We start from the raw sequence: 25,880 nt of genomic DNA on the forward strand, positions 1-25,880 counted from the left end.
GACTTATATGGGATGGGCGGAGCTACCGCCCAAAAGTTGCAAAAAGTTGCAAAGTGAACTTTGCCCAGTGATTCTAGAAGATTCCGAGCTCAACTGCACAGGTGCAGTACAACCCATTTGTATGTATTCGCAGATGACCACTTGAAGAAATACTGTTACAGGTATGCAACTTGTCCTTTCAGGGTGTGTGCGTATAAAAACATAAATGAATTTCATGTTTAGTCTTGGATCTTATCTCCAAGATATCTCATTAAGTACATGTAAATATCCAAAAATCTGAAAAAAATCTGAAATCCAAAACACTTCTGGCACCAAGCATTTTGGATCAAGGAGATTCAACTGGAATGTAAAATTATCTTTCTTCAATTTTATTGCATTAACAACAACAGTTGTGGGCTTATGCAAGTAATAATTTGTTTAAAAACCTGCAGATGACTTTTCTCACAGAATCAAAAGATTACTATCCGTTTGGTTTCACACGGCTGCTTAGGGGGAGCTGAAGGCACCTTTTGCTCCTTAGCAGGAGGGAGTCTCACTTCCTCCCCCCTTGCCCTCAATCTTACTGCAGTTCCTTAAGCTATTATACTGATTTCCCTCAGGAATGGATTTAGGGGTGTTCAAATAGTAGAGAGCCAAGAGAGTTGAGCAATTCCCTCCCACCTGTAGTTTAACTCTAATCACCATTTTCAGTTAAAAGTTATGATAAGCAGGGGCATTTCTCAGTACCACTTGCTTTCCTCTACTTTTACTACTTCAAATGCCTCTCTTTTCTTATTTTTAAACAGTTAAGCTAACAGTTAAGTATTAACCATTCAAAAAGGTCCATGTTTTTACACTGGTAAAAAGAAAATATGTTTACTACCTGAACTTCCATTAAAATAATCTTTATATTGAAAAATATGCTCAGGATGTACTGCATCCTCCAAATATCCAAAGTACTGTATCTCCCATTTGTTTAGACTAAAATGTGAGATCTTTTGTAGATCTGGGAGTGGTTCTTCTGATTTCAGGTCCCAAAGGCAGTATTACACACAAATGTTGTTTTATTTAAATGAATTTCAAAGTATTTAGTAGTATGAATTCAAGTATTACATAGTAGAGAAAAATATACTTTCACTAACAGTTTGGGGGGGGGGATTCTGAGGGTGTTTTTTTTAAAAGAAACCACAGTAACAAAAATGGTTTTTGCAAATGCTTCATTGGTAATGCCTTTGCTAGCAAAAGGACTGTACCAACATAGATGGCAAATTTTTCTTGCTATTGAGTGTGAGGACAGTTGTATAAACAACGTGTCACAAACTGGGAAGCAGTCTTCAGTGTTTATGGTAAAGCTGGCAACCCTTCAGAGAAAACATGGAGCATATCATCACTGTGAAATTTAGTTTGTTTGAGGCCCTGGGAAATAGTATCCATTCTTAAGTGCAACCCTTCTTCCCAAGCATTAGGAAAAACTCACTATGGGATTTTACTAAAGTTGGGCAAGTGCAATACTTAGAACTACACAGAAGTAATACAGCCTGGACTTTTTCACATTTGCATAAAAGAGCTATGGTGAAGTATATTATTTACTTTGAGATTATCTGGTTGTGCAGATTGTAAAGTTTAAATTAGATGTTAGAAATTGTATCTAGATGTGCACCTGCCTAATGCACTGCACAATCCTTAGCTGGTATTTGCTGGAGAGATAGATTTACAGGCATTTCTTTTCAGTCTTCTAAGTAGGATCAGGCAGTTGTAGATCCTGCAAACAAGCAGAATATATTCTTCAAATAAGACCTGTGAGGGATAAAAATGCTTAAAACAAACAGCAAACAGGCATTGCAGTTCACCAATAACTGACAACATACTTGGCTCTAGTTTTATCATTTCTGCATGACACCAACAAGGTTTCTATTGAAGTATCATACTTCCTAGTACTATTTTAGTTTACAATTTAACACACGGAAAGGCAAGGCTTTACCTTAATATTTCGTAACAGCAAAAGCTCAGCATGTTAAATTAAAATATTGTATAAAATCCTTAAAAAACACTCCTTTTCTGGCTTTGCTTTCAAGTTTCTACCAATTAGCTTCAGCTTTGAAACAGAGTGCATACAAAACTCATTATAATACCCTTAGGTTTGTATATGTCTTGTGATTGCCTTTTTAGCAAGCCTACCATTCTTTTTATAATTAACTTGGAATAAATAAACCTCAGCTCCACTGACAGCATGAGGAAGAAACAGAATGGATAGGCAAAAGAGCATGAACTTCAAAGACAATTAATCCCATTGTTCTCATCTGCCCTAAAGTCGATCTTGACCCATGGCAACCTTGTGGATGAGACATTTCCAAGACTCCTTGTCTTCCACTATTCTGTTTAGTTCCTTCAAAGTCATACCCATGACCTCCTCTTTCTACTTCCCTTCACCCTACGTGAGTCATGCCTTCACATGATGTGCCCAAAGTATGACAGCCTGTTTTGTCATGGCTTCCATGGAAATTTCTTGCTTGATCTGCTCTAGGACCCATTTGTTTGTCTGTTTGGCTGTCCACAGGATCCTCAGCACTCTTCTTCAGCACATCATTTCAAATGAACTGATATTCTTCCTATTGTCTTTCTTAATTGTTCCAGCTCTCACATCCATACATGGTAACAGGGAAAACAATGGCTTGTATGATTCTGACTTTGTGTTCAGTCGTATATGTTTGCATTTTAGAATCTTTTCTAGTTCATTCATGGCCGCTCTGCTCATTCTTAATCTTCTTCTGATTTCCTGACTGCAGTCCTTGTTTCTATCAATGTTTGATCCTAGGTATGAGAACTCTTTTACTACTTCTATTTCTTCATTGTCTAGGCTAAATTGGTCTAGACTGTCCATTGTCTTTATTTTTGTTTTCTTTATGTTCATCACTAGTCCTGCCTTTGCACTTCCTTCCTTGATCTTCCTTAATATCTGTGCCAGATCTAGGAGGTTGTCTACTAGTATTATGGTGTCGTCTGCATATCTTAGATTGTTGATATTCCTTCCTCCTATTTTCACTCTTCCTTCTTCTGTGTCTAAGCCTGCTTTCCTTACAATATGTTCAGCACATAAATTAAACAGGTAGGGTGATCAGATGCAGCCTTGTCTGACTCCTTTGCCAATTGGGAATCATTCTGTTTCTCCATGTTCTGTTCTGACAGTAACCTCTTGTCCTCAGTACAGATTCCTCATCAAGACTATCAGATGTGTTGGCACTTCTATGTCTTTAAGGGTGCTCCATAGCCTTTCATGATCTATGCAGTCAAAGGGTTTGTCTACAGTCTATAAAGCACATGCTGATTTTTTAAAATTCCCTGTTGCCCATAGTGTTTAAAAAGCAGAGTCAAATCTTAAGCCAAACTTCTTGTCTTCTTATGGCATGTAACACTAAATTTATGCAACCATTATTTATTTATTTTCATAACTATTAATTTAAAAACTATTTGGAAAAGACCACCTGCCTTGAAAGATGTACCAGGATGTTCAACTGCATCACCATTATATTCATATCTATTCATAATTATGTCCCACTCAGTTCAATGCCCTGGTAAGCATGAAAAGAATTTGAGCCTGTCAATGAAATTCTAATGGTTGTTAAAAAGTAAGCCTCATTTTGTTCATAAATGTGGAAAGGATTTTAGCTCAAAATGTTATATTGTGTGAAGAAGCTTCATGAGGTCTTGAACATATTCTGAAGAGATGATTTCAAAACTAAACACTGGACATGTGAAATGGATTGCCTTTGGAAGTACTGAGTCCAAAAACCAAGTTTTAAGGAACCATGTGTAGTTCTTACCACAGCTGCAAAACATGAATTTTATATATTTAAAAAAACTCTGCAAGCATAGTAAATATATTTTTAGCTGCTGCATCGCACTGTTGACTCATGTTCAACTAAACCACAAGTTGAACATGAGTCAACAGTGCGACACAGCAGCTAAAAAGGCCAATGCAATTTTAGGCTGCATCAATAAAATATAGTGTCTAGATCAAGGGAAGTAATAGTGCCACTATGTTCTGCTCTGGTCAGGCCCCAACTGTGTCCAGTTCTGGGCACCACAATTTAAAAAGGATGTGGAGAAACTGGAGCATGTCCAAAGGAGAGCGACTAAAATGGTGAAGGGTCTGGAAGCCATGCCCTACGAGGAATGACTTAGGGAGCTGGGGATGTTTAGCCTGGACAAGAGAAGGTTAAGAGGTGATATGATAGCCCTGTTTAAATATTTGAAGGGATGTCATATTGAGGAGGGAGCAAGCTTGTTTTCTGCTGCTCCAGAGACTAGGACCCAGAGCAATGGATGCAAGCTACAGGAAAAGTGATTCCACCTCAACATTAGGAAGAACTTCCTGACAGTAAGGGCTGTTCGACAGTGGAACACACTCCCTCGAAGTGTAGTGGAGTCTCCTTCCTTAGAGGACTTCAATCAGATGTTGGATGGCCATCTGTCGGGGATGCTTTGATTGTGATTTCCTGCATGGCAGGGGTTTGGACTGGATGGCCCTTGTGGTCTCTTCCAACTCTATGATTCTATGATCTGTGAACTTAGAAAGAAGAACTTTACATTTTTATGCATTTGTCATCTTCCTTGACTAAATTTCTCATTTTGCTTGGGGTGTTTGGTTGACACATTTGATAGACTCAGTGGACTTAATGTTTGCCTGCAAGGCAAGAATTGTGGTCTCTTCTGAATTAAAAATTATGCCATGGAGTGGCTCTAAGCATGAGGAAAGACTAATGTTTGTCCATAGACAGTTATTTTACAGAATATGAATTTCCAAAGTTGGCAAAAAAAAAAAGGCAGGGGGGGGGATATAATGCTTGCAAACTTTGCTTTGATGCATTCCCAAAACAGAAAAAAAAGAAAACACTTCATGAAGTAACTTCTGAATAAATATTTGCATATATAAATGAAAGGACAAAGAAAAGGCTTTTTTGTTTTAAAAAAATAGTGTTCCATTTGAAGAATGCAAACATGGAATTATATTTTGACAAAGACCTACAAATATATAAAAAGAATGCATTTTGGAAAACTTTGCATCTCAACAAGCTCAATGTATTGACTGATACTTTGAAAGGAGGGTAAAGAAAACCCACCAGTTTCAAAGCACATATTGATGATGATGATGATGATGATCTATGCTGTTTTTCCACTTTCAACACACAATGGTCACATTAAGTAAAGTGAATCCAAGTGAAATCAGTTTTCTTTTCCATTATGAGTTATGACTTCCATCAGGGCTAGCCTGGAAGAGACTCCTCCCTCCATAACTGCCATCCTCCAGCCTGCGAGGGAGTTGACCAGGCAGGCCCAGCTCCATCAGGGCTAGCCTGGAAGAAGAAACTCCTCCCTCCATAACTGTCATCTTCCGGCCTATGAGGGAGTTGACCAGGCAGGCCCCGCTCCACCAGGGCTAGCCTGAAGAAGAAGAGCCCTCCCTCCAGTCCATCTGCCTTGGTCCTGGCCTCAGAGGGAGAGAAGAATGCTAGACCTGATCCCCCCCCCATTCCCTTCGCCTTTTGTGTCGTGTCTTTTAGATTGTAAGCCTGAGGGCAGGGAACCATCTATTATCCCCTCTGTTGTAAGCCGCCCGGACTCCCAGTGATTGGGCAGCATATAAATAAATCCTATTATTATTATTATTATTATTATTATTATTATTATTATTATGACAGAATCAAAGATTTGTAGAGTTGGAGGGTCTCCCCAAGGGTTATCCAGCCTAATTCCACCCCATACAAGAATCAAATCAAAGCACAAATTTATCCACAAATCTGCAATTCTTCAAAAACCAGGTTTTTAATTACAAGTTTAATTACAAATTTCAGACTCATTTGTTCAATCAGGAAAGTCTCCTCACCTTAATCAATGAGGGATTTAAGGAATGCAAAACTGTTGTGAGGTCTGTGATAATCTGGAAAACAAAAAAGAGAGACTTATTTCACTTAACAAGAAAATGGATGTAATTCTGAACTTCAGTTTATACTTAACAGTACAGAAAATACTAAGTATGACATAAGAAACAAGAATCAACATGGCTAGAGCCAAAGATTTCAGTAGAATATGACTACTTTTTATTATAGAATATAAATTGCTTTGAAGAACAAATAATTCCAAGTGCTGACAATTTTACAGTTTTAACTATTAACAACAATGACCAAAGTGTCTATTTCTCCACATTTTCAAAGTGTACAGTAGTGCTTCATATTCCAGGGACAGTGTGAGATTTTAAAAAATTGAAAAGCTAAAAGCAAAAACATACCAGTTTAACCATGCACTTATTGTTCACTAGACATCCTGTCTTGTATTTATTATGGCCACATCACACTATCTGGCCAATATGTCTCCCCACTGGGTTTGTTATCACTGTACTTCACCTTTCCACCAAGAATCACCATCTCATAGTTTATCTGGAATCTACTGTGGGGATGTCCAAAGGCCTCAACCAACAATGCAGCTCAGCTTCAGGTCTTTTGTAGAAAACTAACCTAATTTGCTTCTGTGAAGTGGAGAACCTCACCAGCAGAGTAAGAGGTCATGATCTAGTGGAAAGTTTACTCTCTTTTGTGCATGTGTGTGCAAGTTTGAAAGCTTTAAAGCCTGTAAAGCTCTAAACTGGAGAGGGAGTGAGGGAAAAAATGGCCACCTGTCTGGTGATATAAAACCAATCTTCTCTTAAATGTGCCAGAATAATTTTTCTCCACCTCAACCACAGTTAAAGCCTTCAGTCTATTCATTACTGTCCTTTCATAGTATTTTTATTTAATAAAACCTATTAAGACTACCATACAAATCTCTTTACTTATGCTTTTATCTTTTAACTGATCAATTTTTATATTGCTGACATCCCGTCTTCACCATTTGCTCATTTAAAAATTCATAGTACATGAGCGATGTCTCTGGAGAAAATGTCTATAAAATTTGTTACAGCTGGCAAATGTGTATGAGTCAGTGATAGCACATGACTAAATGCTTCACAGAAAATAAAACTTGTTTCTGTAGTAAGCAGAACTGTTTAAATGTTATTTATTTTTATGTTTCAAAGAAAATATATTGTGAAGTGCTGCATTGATTTAATACGCAACAGTGTCTGTGTACACGCTGTACAAGGAAAATTTATGAAACCTTTGCACAACTCCTTTAATTGAATTTTCCAAATCTCTCACCACACACAAATAATCAATATCTTCTGCAGAGAAAACCAGTCAGAATTATTACAGTCTTTCTTTTCAATTTTGTTGTCATCAGCACATATAGAGCACCTGGATATTTGTAGTGTCTGGATGGCAAGTTATTTATGCTTCTTAAAATATAATTGCTATTAAGTGAGACCAAAGCAATGTGCCTTTCCTTTTTTAAAATTTAAAATAACTATTATACATCTCAAAGATGTATATAATAGATATTTTGGAATATTTAGTTATGTACGAGCTACCATATATAGCACTGATGCAATTAGTAACAGTTTAAGTTTTTATTTCATCCTCACATTTGTGTGCAATTGTAAAACATCTCATGAGAAGAGAGAGACTTGCAAGAGAAATGGGGTGTTAAGATAAATGTATCAAAGTACATGATGCATAATGTTGGTAGAATCTCACACAAGGAATGTAATTTGACAGGCCAATATGTGTATGGGTGTGTACATATGGTTAGTTGTGTATATGTCTCAAGCCTTAGAGCCGTATGTCTCATATGCATTTGTATGTCTGCCACCAAAGTTAATAGCTTAATATTTCATCTACATAGCATAGGATATTAAATCACTGGAGAGGTTTGTGGTTTGACTCCTAAATATCTATCATAAGGGTAGCTTCGGCCTGCAATGCTGCACACACTGAAGGCTGTATTTTAAAATTCACACCCTAATTACAGCTGTGCCAAGTATTAAGACAAGTGTCTTGTGGGAAACAAAGTGTTCTTTCATATAATGAATGGAGAAAAAAAAAAGATCGAACCACTCAGTATTTATAGGTCAAAAGAATAACTGAGTACCAACCATTTTTCTTCCTGTTAAGTAGCATCTCTCTACTAGACAGATTAAAGTCTCATCTGAAGCAAAAAAAAAAAAAAAGCTCCACAAAAATCAATACCGCCAAAACTTTGTCTCTTACAAAATAATCTTAAGAATAGCACAGCTTTCAAATGAACTAAACCTGCAGTCTTATACATGTATATCTGAGGGGAATGTTCCATGGTAGTCATGTGTGGTTCACATCTCAGTAGGTGTGTAAAGGATTGTACTATAAGGATACAGTCCTAAACCATACTGAGGGTTGCTGTCTAGGCACATTTACCTGAGACTTAAATCCCAGTGAACCTAATAGAACTCACTTCTGAGTAAACACACACAAAATTTCTTTATTAGCCACAATGAATACAGTGAGAATTAAATCTGTCGTTGTGTGTCTGCAAGTAATTTCTGATTTATGTCAACCCTAAGGCGAACTCATCATGGGATTTTCTTGGCAGAATTTGTTCAGAGGTCGTTTGCCCTTGCGTTCCTCTGAGGCTGAAAGAGTGTGACTTGCCCAAAGTTGCCCAGTAGGTTTCCATGGTCCAGCAGGGATTCAAACTCTGTCTCCCAGTGTCCTAGTCCAATACTCAAACCACTACACTATTCTGTCTCTCCAAATACACATTTATTTTTAAAATACATTTCTTGTTTGTTAGAATTGGGGGTGGACAACTGTGGCACTCCACATGTCTTTGAACTGCAACTTCTGTAATCCCTCATCATTTGTGTGGAGGCTTGATCTGCTCAAAGCTGTAGGCCTAAATGTTTTTTGGAGGGCCACAGCTGCTGACCCCTAGAGTAAATGACGCAATGCCATCTCATCACTACTAGAAATGCAGGTTGCTCCCAACTTTGGTTCCAATAAAGTAGCAGCTATTCCTCTTTCATCTAGATGTGTACCACTCAAGAGTATTTTAATGACCCTAAAATGGGATCTAGGATTGTCAGCTCAGACCAACACACTTAAAAAAAATGTCGCAAAGGTTTTACACAATGGATGGAATAGATAAAGAGACAAAGATGCTGTTTCACCATCCCTAGTTGAGACTTGGTTTGCAGCAGAAAGTTCCTGACTCATTACTTCCAGAAAAGGTTGGGAAAACCTTCTATCAAAAACTTCAAATTCACAGCCAGTCAATGTAGACCTATAGATTTTTTGGGACACATTTCAGGCCAGTGACCATGCTGTGTGGAACTGTTGAGAATTATAGTCCAAAACATTTGAAGAGCACCAGGATGCCTAACTCCAGTGTAAACCATACCGAGCTAGAACAGTGGTTCTTAACCTGTGGTCTTTGTGATCCCTTACCCTGTCCTTCTCCTATTTATTTATTTATTTATTTATTTCATAGATTTATGAAATCTTTCTCCCACAACGGGATTCAAGGCATGTGGGAGTTAAACTGTGAGAGCTTCCCTGTGTGCCTGTCTCTTTCCCCTCTCTGCTCTCCTCACTCTCTTACACTCACACACAAAAGTCTCCATTCCAAATGGAAGTCCAGTCCAGTCTGTAGCCACTGGCTGCTGCAGCACTGGAAGTCAGTATTACATCGAGTGCTCATAAAGTCAATTGGCCAAGACAGCTGGCATCATGGCCTCCAGGGATCCACAGATCTCCGGAAGCAGGGCTCACAAAGCAATGTCCGAAAAGGGACCTTTGCACATGGAAGACAATATGTCCCAATCCCCCTAAAGCTTGAGGCTGTTGGGTGCAGGTAGTTTTTGGACACAGCATATGGGAAACAGAATAACTTTCTGTGCACTGTATAAAAAAGGGAAGTGTGCACATGGACGTCAGTGGAGTTACTGACCTCCTTGTGGACAAGTCCTCTTTGGACACTGATTTGTCATCCTCTGCTTCTGGGGAGCAGAGTTATTGACATATGTGCACAAATCCCTTGTGCACTGATACACGAGGCTTAGTGTATCTCAGGTATCTGTCCACAATTTCAGAAGCATCACGAGTGACTGACTGACAGACTGATTGAGGTGGTGGTGGTGGTGGGGAGGCACCAAACTAACACTTTGCAAGCAGCACTCAAATGGTCCCAAGCTAGCCTTCATACTTTCCCCCCTCTTGGCTAACTTTGCAAGCAGCATGTGTGCCTATGAATGGTCCAAAGCAACCTCCATAGGCTAGAAGAACCGAGTTTTACTAACGTTTAGCCTTACTTACCAAGGATTATAACAAATTTCATAATTTGGGGTCCCGAATCTGCCCTCCACTTATACACAACATCAATTTACAGTTGATTATAAACACTAAGTCTTGATCGTCCATGGCTACAAAGGGGGTCCCTGGTAAATAAAAAGAACCACTGAGTTAGAGGAATCAATAGTCTGACTCAACAGGACACCTTTTCCTGCCTTTCACAAAAGAGGGCCAAACACTATCGTGCAGAAAACGAGAAAGATGATATGAAGGATTTTTTGGTGTTGTATCTTGTCTTAAATATCCTGCAAGGCCACTTCTATTTTGCTACTGCCACCTAACATATTTTTCCCTGAAAAATCTGCTCTATTTCGCTCTTCAATTTATTTATTTCATCTAGTACATTTCTATTCTGCATTCCATCATGGACTCAAAGCACTTTAACAAATATGTGATTCCCAGGTTATCTTTCAATCAGGCAAAAGCTTGACATAGATCTGCTTATCTTCAGCAAAATGGTTGTATGATGCAAGTGAATCACTATGTAGTTGCAGCAGGCTAGGCTCAAAATCGCTCCTAGGTCAAATATCGTCTCCTGCCTTCCCACTGCCCCATGCTGTTTCAAGACAGGAAACCTGATTAGACAGACTGACAAAATCAGACTGTATGCAGTACAAAACTGTGTAACAGGGAGGCAGTACTTTTCTAAAAGTCTGAAAAACAATGGTATTTCATCTTGCCTACCACAAACACTTTGGCAAACAGATACTTTAACCCTAATAGATTAGATTATTGTCTAGCAAATATAAGCTCTATATCTTCCATCTTAGATCTTTTTACAAGGTCTCAAAGTGATGTTTTATATTTGCTAGACAATGGGAAGGATATTCAAATATGCCCTAATAGTCAGTGGGATGAATGTTCATTTCGCTTGTACTCAGTCCTCCAAAAGGCTAAAACTTTCAAAGTTATGCGAAGTCCAACCTACACATCCAGAAAGCATGTTTTGGACTGTATAGCGACCCAGCAAGATTTCATCTTCTGGCAGCTGTTCTTGACTTTGCTTACATTCTCTTCAAAAACATTTTTGTTTACTGTAAATGCTAGTCATGGACAAACAATGGTGCTATTTTTTATGCTGCTAATGCAAAATGATATACTAAGACCTACATAATGCTGCCCATTGATGAAGGAATGTTCTGAATTAAGTTGTTTTAAGTAGAGGCTGTTTATGTAAAGTAAATAAATTTCATGCCTCACCATGTGATGAAAATGTGACATTCCATCTGTATCAAGCCAAAGAATAGTCATAGGTTTCATGTCCGGAGCGTAGATAATTAAAAATAATGATGGAAAGCCACATCCAAGAGTCAAAAGCAAAATAATCTTTCTCCAGCCTCCACCCAACTTTCCCTCTCCCTCTGTTATCCATTTACTTCTGTCCCTTTCTGATTAGGACAGCAAAATGGATCTAAGTTCCCATCACAGTAATGTTTATGCTGTGCAGTTAAAATTTAAAAGTATCATTTTGACTCATATACAGTTCCATACATCATTGTAAACTATAGCTGCCTTATGAGCTGATAAGGCATTCAGCATTAAAAGAGTGAAGAAAACTGAAGAAAACATCATGACCCAGAATATTTAATGAACACTGCAGCTATGGTCACAGAGAAGCTATCTCCAAATGAGGCTCAGAATTATCATGATGTTGGTTCTATGTTGGCTTCATGAACTGAGACGAGGGTGAGCCAATTTTTAAGGATACCACTGATTTTCCAGTAGAGAAGGATTTTGTCAAATGAAAATTCTTAAATGTCAACCCACTCCCCTCTTCCATTTTGGCATCTTGCAATGTGGGGAACTGCACTCAATATCCTAACATTGCTGCTACAGAATATTCATATCTATGACTCAAAGAAAATTGATCAGTTTGATTCTGGTTACAGATACTGTAGTGGTATCCTTCTCCTGCAGCTATGAAATATGACAGTGTATGTTTACTTTTTCAAATGATCAAATACTCCTTTGATGGGAAGGAGAAGCAAAAGACAGAGGAAAAGAAGAGATTCAATTTGCATGCTTCAAGGCTTGTATGTTTTCCCCTCCTTCCCTCCCTCCCTCAATATCAGTAACACCAAAACAGAATGGAAGGCTACTTGAAATAGTTTGTTATCTAATTCACTGTGAAGGCCATCCCTCCCTCAAGTAATTTGTTGCCTTTAGCATTATCAAAAAGGTGACTTCTTTGTTATTTAACAATCTTACATGATTATGGACTTGTTAACATGACTGCCTTTTTTAAAAAAAAATTCTTTGGGATTGTTAAGAAGTTAGCATAAAACTTGAAAAATTCTATGCAAAATACTTGCACAATGCCTAAAAATGCATCATGAAGAAAATAGTATTCATTCCGCTCCCAAAAAAATCATTTCCATTTGCTATGTTACATTTGAAGTCATGCATTCATTATTCAAAGCAAAGTTAACTCATTAAAGAACTGTATTACTTGCAACTGTTCTGGTTCTTCCAAACCAAAACTGGAAACCACAGTTTGAATTGGGGTTTCAGTTCTGGCTGGGAATATATTACATTTTCATTTCAAAAATTAATACCCTGCCTATATATTTTTGAATGAAGTCCATAAAATAGCTAGGAATGAACATTAATTGAAACAAATCAAAGATATGACCAGAAACATACAGCAAGCTAGAGGGAAAAAAATAAAAAACATGCGTTATAAATGTTTAAAAAACACTATGTTAAAAAAAAAACCCTGTACAGAAGGCCACAGTTCACTAACAGCTCAAACAACAAAAAGATCTTAACCTGGTGCTGATGCTTAACCAAGAAAGTGCTAGGCAGACTTCTCTGGGAAGAGCAATCCATAAAATGGTAATCACCACAGGAAAGACCCTCTCATTGGTTTCCATCAGCTCACCTCTGAAGATGGGGGTACTAAAAGAATGGCCTTGGCAAATATCCTGAAAACATGTTCATGTGGAAGAAGCAAGTCCTTCAGATATCTTGGTCAGAAGTTTTGAAGAGTTTTCAATTTTGACCAGAAACTGAAGGGGAGCTCAGTGAAGCTGTTTCAGCACAGATTTGATCTGTAGGTAATAGCCACAATCAAAAACTTAGTTATCACGTTTTGTAACATGTGAAGTTTCCTCCAAAGCAAGTAGAACCCATATTAGCAGTCAATTCTGTGTCTTAATGGTCATTAATAACTGTGGGTAGGCTCTCTCTGTCCAAGAGGACTGCAACTGGCCAAAGCCAATGAAAGACTAGAAGAGGCATTCTAAAGGTTGGACACAACAGGACTGCACAGGCTGAGAAATTCTGGCAGCTGCAACCTCACACAGAACACATGGAACATGACCTCTCTAGCCAATGGACAAGCTTCCAACAATGACTCTGTCTTATCTCAATGGAGTTTCAGTTGATTAGCCTTTATCCAGTTCACTTCTGAGTTCAAGTATTCAAAAGTTCAAAAATTTCTACCACCTCTCCTCTTAATCTGACAAAATGGAGAAAGAGAGTTGTATGTCCTTGGAAACTTCAAATCTCTTTCCCCTGTGGGTTCATGTAGAATGTGAATGGCATGGGGGAATAAAAAAAATCCTAGAGAATGCTATAGCATAAATGCCATGATACAAAGAAAAAGTCCTCCTTCATGGTGCAACTCTCAGCACCAACTTCCAGAACCTATTTACAGTTTAGCAGTAACCTACAACAAAGAACTAATGTTCTTGTAATGAATTCCTTCTGCCATAATGAAAGTGAAAATAAAAAGCAAGTATGCACTTTTATTTCTCCTGTGCACCTATATGGCAACCTCATGAATTTTACAGGGTTTTCTTAGGCAAGGAGTACTCAGAGATGGTTTGCCTTCCTCTGAATACAGCTTACAATATGATTTAATAATATTATGAATATAACTTAAGAATAACTTCAGCTCTTTTGCAGTATAACTACAGTTACTTTTATGATGGGATGTGGCCTAACTGAATGTCAAAGGAGGAATACTGTATAGGTCAGGCATTGGCTTATGCTAAAGGTGTTGAACCAGCACTGAAGTGGATGGGAAGAAGATGTTTTGTGGCTTATGACATTCAGGGGTTACCTGTCGTAAAAGTAATGAAAAGTAACCATGTCAATAATGCTGAGAAAAATAACTGTTGCTTCTTGAAATTTTAATTATAAGCCCTTTGGAAAATAAGGCTCTTCTGGGCCTTGGAATTATAACTGAAACTAATTATTTCTAAATAATAACTTTCCAAGCTCTAAATCTATTTACTGTATAGGATCATAGCTACCAATCCCCCAGGACCCATTTCAGACAGACTATGGTTGATTATAGGAAAATCCACCAAAAGGTCCAGGAAAATTAGAAGGGACACACTCCTTGCTGTCTTCCAGCTGAGTGACCAAGGCAATTTTAGTTCCAAATCAGGTTGTAAAATGGATGAAAATAGATTTAGCTAATCAGTGTCACCCAAAAGCTGTGACTCCACAACACTCCTGAACCGACTTCATCAGGCTGCAATAACTAAAACAGATCTAAGCAAAACTGGCCAGGCATCCTGTGTAACTGAACAAAAATCAAATCAAAACTTAAGTTGAGACAGTGACAAGCAATTTTAAAATTACTCAGAGAAATCCTCCAATGCTTCTCTTTGGGTGGGATGGACTAGTTCTATGAAGCCCTTGGAACAGGTTTACTGAATAACACTACCAAGGTGTGAAGCTGGTAGAAGAATACTGCTACTACAGGTGGATAGACTCAACCAAGGAAGCCACAGCCCCACAGTGGCAAGTCCTGAGCAGGGCTGTTGATAACAGGGTAACTTGGAAGTCTCTCATTCACAGGGTCTTCATAACTTGAAGTTGACTTGATAGCAATTAACAGTAACTACTACTACTACTTCTCTATCATCAGTATGCTATATGTTCACATAAGCCTATCTTAAACCAGGTTTATATACAAAAGCCCCAATGTTCTGTTCATTGGCTAAAGAGCAGGGTATAAATATTCTAAATAAATAAATCAATAAATAATGTTAAGCTATCAGAAGGGCTAGGCAAGGTTAATTTTCCTTTTTTCCTCTACCAAATGTAGGCCCTTGCATGGGGGTAGGGAGACCTATATGGTCCTCCAGATGCTGAACTACAGTTCTCAGCAGCCCTAGGCAGCATAGTCAGCTGCCCTGAACAGTTGGATCCTTGTAGTCTCCAGTCTAAATAGAAGCACTGATTACTTCAGTGTTGGTTTAATCTTCCAAATTTTATTTTGAAAAGGAAACAAAATAGGCAAAATAATAACAGTAATAATAACAACAACAATAATAATATGTAATGCCCCAAACCCAGAAAAAGCTCTCTGTTCAAATGCCCTATCAACAGGTAGGAAACAAATATAAAGTGATAAGGGCAAAAAACAACAAGAAATTACTGCCATTTGTCTGCACGTTAAAAGTAAAGAATGAGAAAACACCACTCAACACATCTGACACTAGGCAAGCTAAGTCTTCATAGTTTAAATGTCCTTTATTCTGTTTCTTTTTAAAACTAGACCACAACCATGAGAAAAAATTAATCTATTTGATCAAGATGTGTGGCTGCCTGTCTGGCACCAAGAACACACTGCTGAGCTAAAGAGATTTCAGATCTTATCGATATAAATGCTAAATGACTTCAAGCTTAGGAGGAAGGAAGTATTGTCTTGAGTTTAAGGCACAGAACCAGGAGTCAGCTGTCCTCTCAATTCACATTTAACACAGGCGGCCAGACAAGACACTCATCTTCATAGCCTTTAATCGTAGGTTTGTCATAGAAGACACACATGCTCTTTCCTCCCTCCTCGTATGAACTGGTTGGTGTTATATTCCTAAGGTGCTTAACCCAGCAACCTCAGTGACAAGTGTGTCATTTTTGTACCAACTTCTTAGTTTCTGTGATAACCATTTCCAAACATTTTGGGAATCTTTGTTACATGGGACAGCCTGACTTCTCATATGGAGGGAGAAATTATTATTTTGAACAAGCAGCTTACCCAAGCCAGTACTCACACAACTGGAAGATGGAATCATGGTATTATAACAGAAAAACTTGTTTATAAGATTGGACTGTGACATGAGGCATCACACAAGACATTTATCTGCTTAAAAAAGGATTTTAGTTTTCGCCGCTCAAGATTTAAAGAACAAAAGTCTTGGGATACCTTAAGGACTTATGGGTTCTTTTCAGCATATGTTTTTGTGGACTCTAGTCAGATGAATATAAACTCAGTTTGAATCTATCTACTTTTAGACCATCTTCGCAAAAGGAAGTGGCAAGCTTTTGATAGGCAGTCAAAACTGTATTATTCCATACAGCCTTTGTTTTTTTTAAAAATTGGCTTTTAAAATTCCTTTTAAAGAATGTTGTACTTTTCTATGTACACACACACAGAGACACAAAGAGAGAGATGAAGAGAAAACATTGCTGGGGATCCTTGGATGGCAGAACAGCAATTAATGAATATTGTTATGAATGAATCAGTGAGAAGTATTCCATAAGACCACACAGAAGCAGCTCATTTATTTAACCCACTCATGAGCTTATTATGTGCCACTCAGCTGCACAACAGGAAACTAGAAATGTACCGATTTTCAGAAAGAATATGCTTAAACCTTGAGTTGGGCCCCAACTCAGAGAAGCAGTGACGTCAACGATGCGCCTCATGTGCTTAATGCAAGACATGTTCTTAAGCACTTTGCTGAGATGGGACTTGGTAAAATAGAGATCATACGTCTCTGGGATGTGGCAAGGCTGTATTCATAAATGTTTGTAAAGTGCTCTCAGGTCCTGCAGTAATAGACACAAGAGAAATATTATTATCATTATCAAAGCCTTGAGATGCATCAAGGCTTTACTGTTCACTCAAAAACCTGAACTTAAGACAAGGTGATATGGATAAGGAGGAAAAGGTAAAAAAGTTACCAACAGGGGCAGTCTACCTCATCTATCCAGACAATTAAAACAGGTATTCTGGTCAGATTGGTAAAATTCTAAATAAAGTTCTATGCCAAGCTATCTGACCTTGTAGTTAGAAGCAAAAAAGGTGCACAAAGTGGATTCTCATCACCAATAATTCCATTTCACAGGACTATTCTCCTACATAGAAATAACTTCTTTTTCACTTGTAGAAAATGGCATCTACATCTTAACATGTGGCAAATGCTGCTATTTTTATGTTGTATATAAAGGTTTCAGTGTTGAACTCTGGAGATGGGGATTTGGATCCCCACTCATCCATGAAAAGTCATTGGGTTAACTTGGGAAAGTAACACACTCTCAGCCTCAGAGGAAGGCACAGGCAACCCTCTGAACAAATCTTACCAAGAAAAATCCATGATAGTTTCACCTTAGGATCACCATAAGTTAGAAATGACTTGAAGGCATAAAAACAAAAACATAACACAACAACAACACAACAAACACAAACAGATAAACTACAGCTGCCAATTATGACCACCCCCACCAAGTGTGTGTTGCACATTATGGTATATATCTGGCTTCCCTTTAGAGAGATAGCAGTGTACAGGAAAACAATTTCAAGGATGCCCAGTTTTTCCTTTTCTCCATTTCACTTCAGCTCCCTAGCCCACACACAAAACTTTTGCTGAATGTCTCCCAACCATCAAGAGACACTTTCTGGTGGAAAGCACTGTGTGAAGCTTCCATAGTTGGCACTTCTCTTGACACCTAGCTTTGTTCCCCCATTACCTTTCTCATGCAGATAATGCTTCAGGAGCCATTTACTCCTGTGATAGGGACCAAAATTTCTCTTCAGGCACCAACTGAGTGTACTCAGGCTTTTCCTTCACCTTCCCTGCCCAGAGACAAACTGAAAAGGGCTGTATCTATACCACAGAATTAATACAGTTTGACACTGCTTTAATTACCATGTCTCAATGTGATGGAGTTATAGGATATGTAGTTTTGTGAGATATTTATCATCCTCTGTCTGAGAACTCTGGTGCCACAACAAGCTACAAACCTCAAGATTCCAAAGGGTGAAACCATGACAGTTAAAAGCAGTGTCAAACTGCATTAATTCAGCAGTGTGGCAGCAACAAGGCCACAGCTGTCACTCTCACAACCCCTTCCCTCTGGAGGGCATCAAGGTGGGGTCTTGGCCCAAGTGTGTGTACTCACATGTGCACATTTCCACAGATAGGGCTGACCTAACTAACCTCCTCTAACTAATACATTTACAGGAGAGCGTCATCAATATGATCAGGCTATGACACACAGCATACTCCAGAAGATAAAAGCAGTTTCAGAGCATCCAATGCCCTCTTTTTATAAAAAAGAGATTACAGATGTTCTAGCAGCTTTCCACAATATGGTGACATCCACAGGTGATCAACTATATCTTTCATCATTCCCAGTGAGCAAATAGACTAGGGCAAGGATGGCTAACAGTGAAAAAATAGCAAAGGCTTCAAATACCACACATCACTAAATCAGCTTGACTTTTCCTTCTTCCCTGGGTTTCCTAAAAACATGCTTACAAGGTGGTCCTCAAACTATGCTCTTTAAGGGATTTTTTACTTCCGCTCCCAAAATCCCAGACTATTGGCCAAAATTGCTGAGGCATCTGGGAGCTAAAGTCAAAAATCTCTTAAAGGACACAGTTTAGGGACCACTGAGCTAGATCTAATCCTTTTGTTACTAAGAGAGGGATTCAACAGTCACATCAGCTCTACACAGACATTATCCTTATGCATATTCTACATATGGAGAAGAGAAGCAATAATAAGAACACTAACTCTGGTCCAAAACACACTGCAGAAATCATCTAATTTGATACTGCTTTAACTGCCCTGGCTCAGTGCTAGGGAATTCTGGGAACTGTAGTTTTGTGAGACATTTAGCTTGCCCTTAGGCTAGGAAGGGCAATGGATTGCCCTGTAGCCTCTCCCCAGCTAGGCTGCCTTCGTGGGGGAAAGCCCAGCTGCGGAGAACCTGGGAAGGGAGATGGATCACCCTGCAGCCTGTCTCCAACCAGACTGCTTCCACTGGGGGCAGCCCAGATGGGGAGATGCTGGAAAGGGCAATCACTCACCAACAGCCTCCCCCCCAGCTGGGCTGCCCCTTATGTCTGACCCTCGACTTATCCATGGTCATATAAAAATTCACATTTTTGGCCCCAAAAGTTGACCTCAGCTTATATACGAGGTTGACTTGTCGAGTATATACAGTAATACATATCCAGGGCCTCCAGAGATTCAAAATTTCAGGGAAGCACCCACATTCAGGGGAAGTTCTGTCTGCTACCAGTCAAACAGAAATGTGCACTGGGAAGAATGAGGAAAGGACACAGAAGCATGTTTCCCCCTGCTTTCTCCCACTTGAATGAAGAGTTTGTATGTGAGACAAATGCTGAATAGTCCTCTGTAGTTGCAGTTTCTCCTCTCAGGTCTAGCAGAACTCACCAATATGAAGTACAGAAGAAAAATTGTAATGAACACTATAATTTGGTGTCTTAGAAATGAAATCAGTGTCAGACACATGTAGCCTGTTGCTTTTCAACACATTGGATAGTCACCACTAACAACAAGCAGAGCAACTCATATTCAAACATTCAGGAACCTAGGAACGATAACAGATGGCTTAACAGCAGTGGTGCAATATAACTCTTCTATGGTACAAACATCTGTACAAGGGAGTTTATCAATGTACAGCTGCATATACATAAGATTGCTTTCTACATGCATCTGCAATGTGCATGTGAATGTTGGCAGAGTGGGGCTGCCTGGGCCCACATATATATTAGCATTATTAGACTCTTGAATTCTTGTCTAAGGTTCTGCTTTTATCACATTTCTGCTTAATTCGGTTGGTCATTTAGACAGCCTGAAAGCAAAAACAAACAGGTGTATTTTTCTTGTCAAACAGTTTAAGTGTTACATAACACCTGCACTTTTAGACACACATGTTTTGCCACAAGAAAAACAAATCTGTTCTGGGTACAATTCAGAGACATAGCTGTATTCGTCTGGAATATCTGTATGCAAAGAGATCTTGTAGTACCTGAACGAAAGGAACTGTAGCTTAAACTTTCAAAGACTTGGTCTACTTCTTGGTTTGCATCTGAGGAAGTAGACTTTGCAAGCCTGTTCTCTTGCAAAAGAATGTTTCAAGCCTTTCAAAAGAAATGGAACACTCTGGTAACTGTTTGCCATCAAAGTAAATATTACACTGTTTTTAAGGAAAGTAGGAATTACCTTGAGTAGGAAATCTTACGTTGCTCTTTCTCAGCAGCTTTTGTTTTCTAGCTTCCTCTACTAGGGAACAAAATATATTTAGGAAGTATGAAAATTCTGCTCATGTGATTTTCATGTGTAAGAGCAGTAAAATAATTTCCTTCTGTTTAGTACCCAGAGAAATTTGATTTAGAAATACTGGACTAAATCCAGAGTTCCACTATTCAGTTCCAAGGGTCTCATCAACCGCCTTTTCACCAACAGCCCTTTGGAGGAACATGGAAGGTGGCTTGGAGGGCTGCAGATGGAAAGAGAGATCAGCAAAAATATCTCCCTTCCACAAATATACATATGTTCAAGAAAATTTTTACTAGACCCAATCTGCTGTTTTCATGTCCAGCATTAATAGCACTTAGGTCAAAAATTAAATAATTAAAACTCAACCTTAACCCTCTTCAAGATTTCAGAGGTACTACCTCTAGCACACTAGAACTATGAACCATGTCCCATCCTGTTTTTTTAGGTGACATGTCAAACAATAATGTTCTTCAAATTATTTTAACTGAAGAAACATTTGTGGTAATATTAGGAAATAATTGTGTGATAATTTCTCAGAAGCTATCTTCCATCTCAGGTGAAATTTTACTCCCCTCCCCATCTGTTCCAGTGGCATCTCCACTTGTGAATCTGAGAGTAATCTAATTGTAGTCAAGATCAACTAAATTTTAAACACTGGCAATTGTTACCACTGTCTTCTTTAACTGGAAAACATATCTGCTTATCTTCATTCATCATGACCTGAACTGATCATCACATTCATGACCAACCACTAGCATGATGGAACTTTCATCTCCACATTCATGCTGCAATCCCCATCCAAATTCCTTATCTAGAGAATTGCCAGGATGCTGGAGCAAGTTTTGGGGACATCCAAATGGCTTCAGGATGGATTTCTCCCTCCCACTTCTGTTGATGGAAGCACTTTTTTCAACAGAAAAATCTTTCTGGATCCTGATCAAAGTATACCTCTCTAGAAACAGTGGTGAGTCAAATGATTATATCAAGGACTGTGTAAAAAATATGCACTTGGAAGAGATTTGCACACAACCTCCGAAATATTGGTATCTACTATATGGAAATCTAAAATTGTTTTATCAAGAGTGTGACTAGTGAACTATAATCTATGGCTACAGTCCTATACACACTGACCTGACAGTAAGCCTTGTTGAATTTAATGGGATTTATTTTGGAGAAACATATATAGTGTTGTGCTGCAAAATACACTGAGTATTACCTAGTGTGATCTGGAATCTTACTTAAATGTTTAATTACTTTGCTATAAAACCTTCTGGATTGTGTTACAGAACGATTCAGATAAATTGTGAACAATCTATATTGCATTATACAGAGTTTCAATATCTGTTATGGATGCTCATGCAAAATACAAACTTTAATTATGTTAACAAATATATATTAAGCGTCCAATAGAAAGGAAAAACATGGAAATGCTTTCTTACTTAGCTTCCTGGTTTTTCTCACTTCATCTTTCAAGTTACCAGAGTTTTCTGAAACACCAATAATATTCTCAAGCTCTCTGATGCCCTCTAAAGCCTGAAAGAAGAATTTAATGTAAGCAAAGAATGACATTCCTATTATTTTGTTAGTTTTACTTTAGTTTAAATGGCTGAAAGGACTACACTACACTGCACTGCACTACTAATACCTCACATTAGAAATGAAATATCTGTGTACATACACAGTTCTTTCTATGTTTTGAAGTACCAAGTAATGTCAGTATTCTGAAGTCTAAACAAAGTATTAACAAAGGATAACAAATTGCTGCTCATCACATTTCTAGACTGTTTACTTGCCTTAATGCCTGCCTCCTGAGCTGTTTCTCAGTTTATCCAACCCTTCCATATCCTGACATACATACTCTCCAAGTCAAAAGAACTATGACATTTGCTGGAGCATATATTTCATCCCAGTCCAACATCTCTTCTTCCTTTACTTTACTTGCCATTGCATTGCATTTATATGCTGCCTTTCATAGTGTAATAAGTAAATCCTATGTCATTTATTTGTCAGAGCTCAATGTACTAACTTTACAATCAACAAGCTCCTGAAAACAGCAAATAATTTGTTTGATTACAAATTTTGCAGGATACTAAAAAGCAAAACAAGTGAAGCAAACTAACACAAGCCTGCGAGAATGTTGTGACATACAGTGATAGTTTTCAACCCATGTTGTCATACACCTTCCAGCTCCAGCTCGGGAAAAACAATTCCCCAAAACTTCATTTTAGAGGACTATGATAAAACTGTGCCAGATTCATTTCTATGCACCACAGCCCAGGAGTACTTTAACATTGCAAAAATGGCAACTATGGGCATTATAAACAACTTTAGAAAGAAACACATCATGGATTTCAGGACACAGTGGGGCAGTTTTAGAGATGTGAGGACCAAAGTGGCTCCTTAGATTGTTATTATCACATACAGACATTGTAGAGGCCTGGAAAGGGATTGATTCTACACTGAAGATCTTCTTTGGGAAGTTTTAAATATCTTATCAAACTTGTCCTTGAATGATCTTTTTCCTCTATGAAAGAAGCAACAGATTACTTTCTGAAAGGTAGTACAGAGTAATCTGAGAGGCCCTCAATATTTGTGTGATTTTTAACACACACCCCTTTCTTTTTTTTTTTACAGAAGCCCTTTTTAATAGTTTAAACAGCACACTTAAGAAAAGATTTCTCTAGAATCTGGTCTCTCAAAGGTCTTCTTTGATAACATGTTTTATGGGCAGCCGGCCTACCATACTAAAAGGCAAAAAGTACACAACATTTTTCTCCTTATGAACAGTTCATTTTTTAATTTGAAGAAGATATAAAATGCGTGACAGATCTGTTATTTTAAACCAGCTGCTTCATCAGATGCTACAAAGAAATGTGACAACTCTTCCGTCAGTCACACATTCGGCTAGTAATACTTCTTTGAACTGCCCAAAGAGAAATTCTACAGATTCTGTTTTTCACTACAAAGAATTGCTCTTTAAAAACTCAAAAGTAGCACCACCACCACATGGAAGTGAATGCACCAATTGGTTGCCCTGGATTCCAATAGGCATGAGATGTCCCAAACTGCTCTATAGCTTAGGTACAACTAGATGTGATCTGAGAATTGACAATAAGGTTCCATTGCCTCTTCAAACAGTATCGGAAAAGGAACAGGAAATAAATTCCAGACAAAGGTGTTAGGAAACAGAGGGAGGCATGCTTTCTCTCTTCTTGATTTCCCCAAACATGGCTACCATCAAAAACACTGGTTCCACTGAGATACCTACCACAATGGAACTAAATGAAGGGTGATCCTCTCTCCCACCCACAACCTGCCCCAGATAACTTGTAAACCCTTTAGAAAGAGACAATTTTCAAGTAGCATAGATGGGTATGTGGAAAAACAATCATTACAGTATCCAGCATGATACTGTATTTAGGCTTATAATGTTAGGGATGATGGGAGTTGCAGCTCTTCTCCTGGCTTTGGCTCTCACCCCCCTGGTCAGCAGAAGAACAACCAGTATGACCAGTAGCTCTGAGAATTGGCTGAAGATGTTTTTCCAATCTTCTCTGGAGTCTGCTGGTTCTTGTTCAGCTCTCAAGACACCAGTCAACACAGTAGTCTTCTATAAAAGATCTACTTTTATTCTAATATATACACTATGCACAAAACAATTCACTACTCACAAAACTCACACTACTATACTCCTCAATACCCACACTACTATACTCCTCAATACCCACAAAGTATTGCCATACATTATTGCTTATATAGGCATTTGTCTCTCCATTCATTATACAGTTGCCACCTCCTGGGCGTGTACATACATTATGATTGACATATCATACTTGGCTCAATCTTTACCTCACATTGCATCATACATTACTGTCCACTCAATGACTTTCAGGTGATATCAATTTGCACCTTTTCACTTTGTCCTTGCCACATGTGTCCTTGGCTTTTAGGAACTTCTAATTACATTATATGCAACACCTATGTGCCATTTCAATAGCTTTTGCTGTGTCATGTTACTTTCAAATACATTCATATACATATTATATTTCTTGTGACTATATATCCCATGTTGCTTTTTCCTGACATATAATTCCTTCCACTCAAGCCTATTTACTTAGCAGGAAAAGTAGATGCCCTCTTGGGTTTTGCTATTGGGCAAAGAGTAGCAGTATAAATTAGTAGTTATGAATGGGGTGGGGAAGGGATTAATTATGGATTTTATTTGATTTGTAATGTATTCTTATTGTTGTAACCCACCCTGATTATTCGTGATTGAGCGGGCTATAAATAAATTATTATTATTATTTATTAATAGTTGTTTCTAAGTAGGCATTTCTACTTAGGTGTTCTTCGTACCACAGGATAGTAGCTTCTCAACAAACTATCTATTTTAGTTTTGTTTAAATAATTAAAAAGGAAAGCATTACTTTTTAAAATCTGCAGAAACTGTATAATGATAACAGCAGGGGACGTGTATGCCTTGGAATGCTAACTGGAACTAATTGTTGTTGTTTTGAATAAGTTTCCAATTAGTGTCCATGATTTTGGTTCCTGGTGAATTCCTCTTTATTTAGGTGTTCCTCTTAGCAAAAAGAGCTGATTCACAGCAATCAGGCATGTACACGAACACACTGTTTATGAATGGTAGCCAGGATTCTCTTAAATTTTGGCTTATCATTGGCGGGTTACAGATGGGCAAAAAGGGGTGTGGTCATGACGTCATAAAGGTATAGCCTTTAGACGGCCCTTACCTGAATGCCGCCATGAACATGCCGCCTGCACGCCCCAAGCGGGAAGAAGCGGCATTAAAAAGGTGCCACTTTTTTCCGCTTCTTTTCTGTATACTGCGCAGCTGCGCATCTCCGTCTGTAAGCTGCTGCACCGGTACGCCAGAATTGTTACACCGCTAATTTAAGTTGCCCATTTAAAGGCTCCGAGTCAGCTGCGTCGCATAATGAGTCGGGGTCCTGGAACATGCGCAGTTTGCACCAAGACTCTAATTAGAGTGTCAGATGCCATGCAGATGTGGAAGCTGCAGCACAGCTGCACTCTATTTTAATGCTCGTAACCCTAACCCTAGAGCAACATGTACGCATGCGCTGCTAGAATTGTGGAAAGTTTGGAATTTAAAGTGAACCCCTACCACATTCCTGCACCATTTTCACCTAACAATAAAAAAACGCTAAAACTTTAAATATTTACATATGTACAAGGGAGGTGATGGGGGATGGCAGGGGGACAGCAGTGGCAGCAGCGACAGCTGTGGCTGTGCATTGCAGATTCAGCAAGAGCGCGGGGACCAAAGGAGAGGAGGCATCCATGATGCTGGTGACACTGGCAACGTGCAAGTGGACAAGGATGCCAACACCAGCTG

General features: G+C 38.6%; 1 protein-coding gene across 3 annotated transcripts in view; it reads right to left on the minus strand.

Moving 5' to 3' along the window:
- Positions 1-421: 421 nt before the first annotated feature.
- Positions 422-25,880, minus strand: part of ITGB3BP (integrin subunit beta 3 binding protein) — a 48,687-nt gene continuing 23,228 nt past the window's right edge. Inside the window, exons 7-10 of one of the 3 annotated variants that reach the window (XM_089515332.1) lie at positions 21,946-22,039; positions 20,450-20,509; positions 5,864-5,917; positions 1,654-1,741 (exon numbers count right to left, since the gene is read on the minus strand). In XM_089515332.1, the coding sequence (XP_089371458.1) occupies positions 5,865-5,917; positions 20,450-20,509; positions 21,946-22,039 (207 nt within the window). In that variant the 3' untranslated portion in view covers positions 1,654-1,741; position 5,864. Of the gene's footprint in view, positions 1,770-3,471; positions 3,549-5,863; positions 5,918-20,446; positions 20,510-21,945; positions 22,040-25,880 lie in introns of those variants that run through there. The other 2 variants (XM_089515333.1, XM_089515334.1) reach the window with 2 other exon arrangements.

Source organism: Sceloporus occidentalis, unplaced genomic scaffold (genome assembly GCF_023333645.1).
Source record: "Sceloporus occidentalis isolate IW3139 unplaced genomic scaffold, rSceOcc1.0.p SCAF_3, whole genome shotgun sequence".
Taxonomy (NCBI): domain Eukaryota; kingdom Metazoa; phylum Chordata; class Lepidosauria; order Squamata; family Phrynosomatidae; genus Sceloporus; species Sceloporus occidentalis.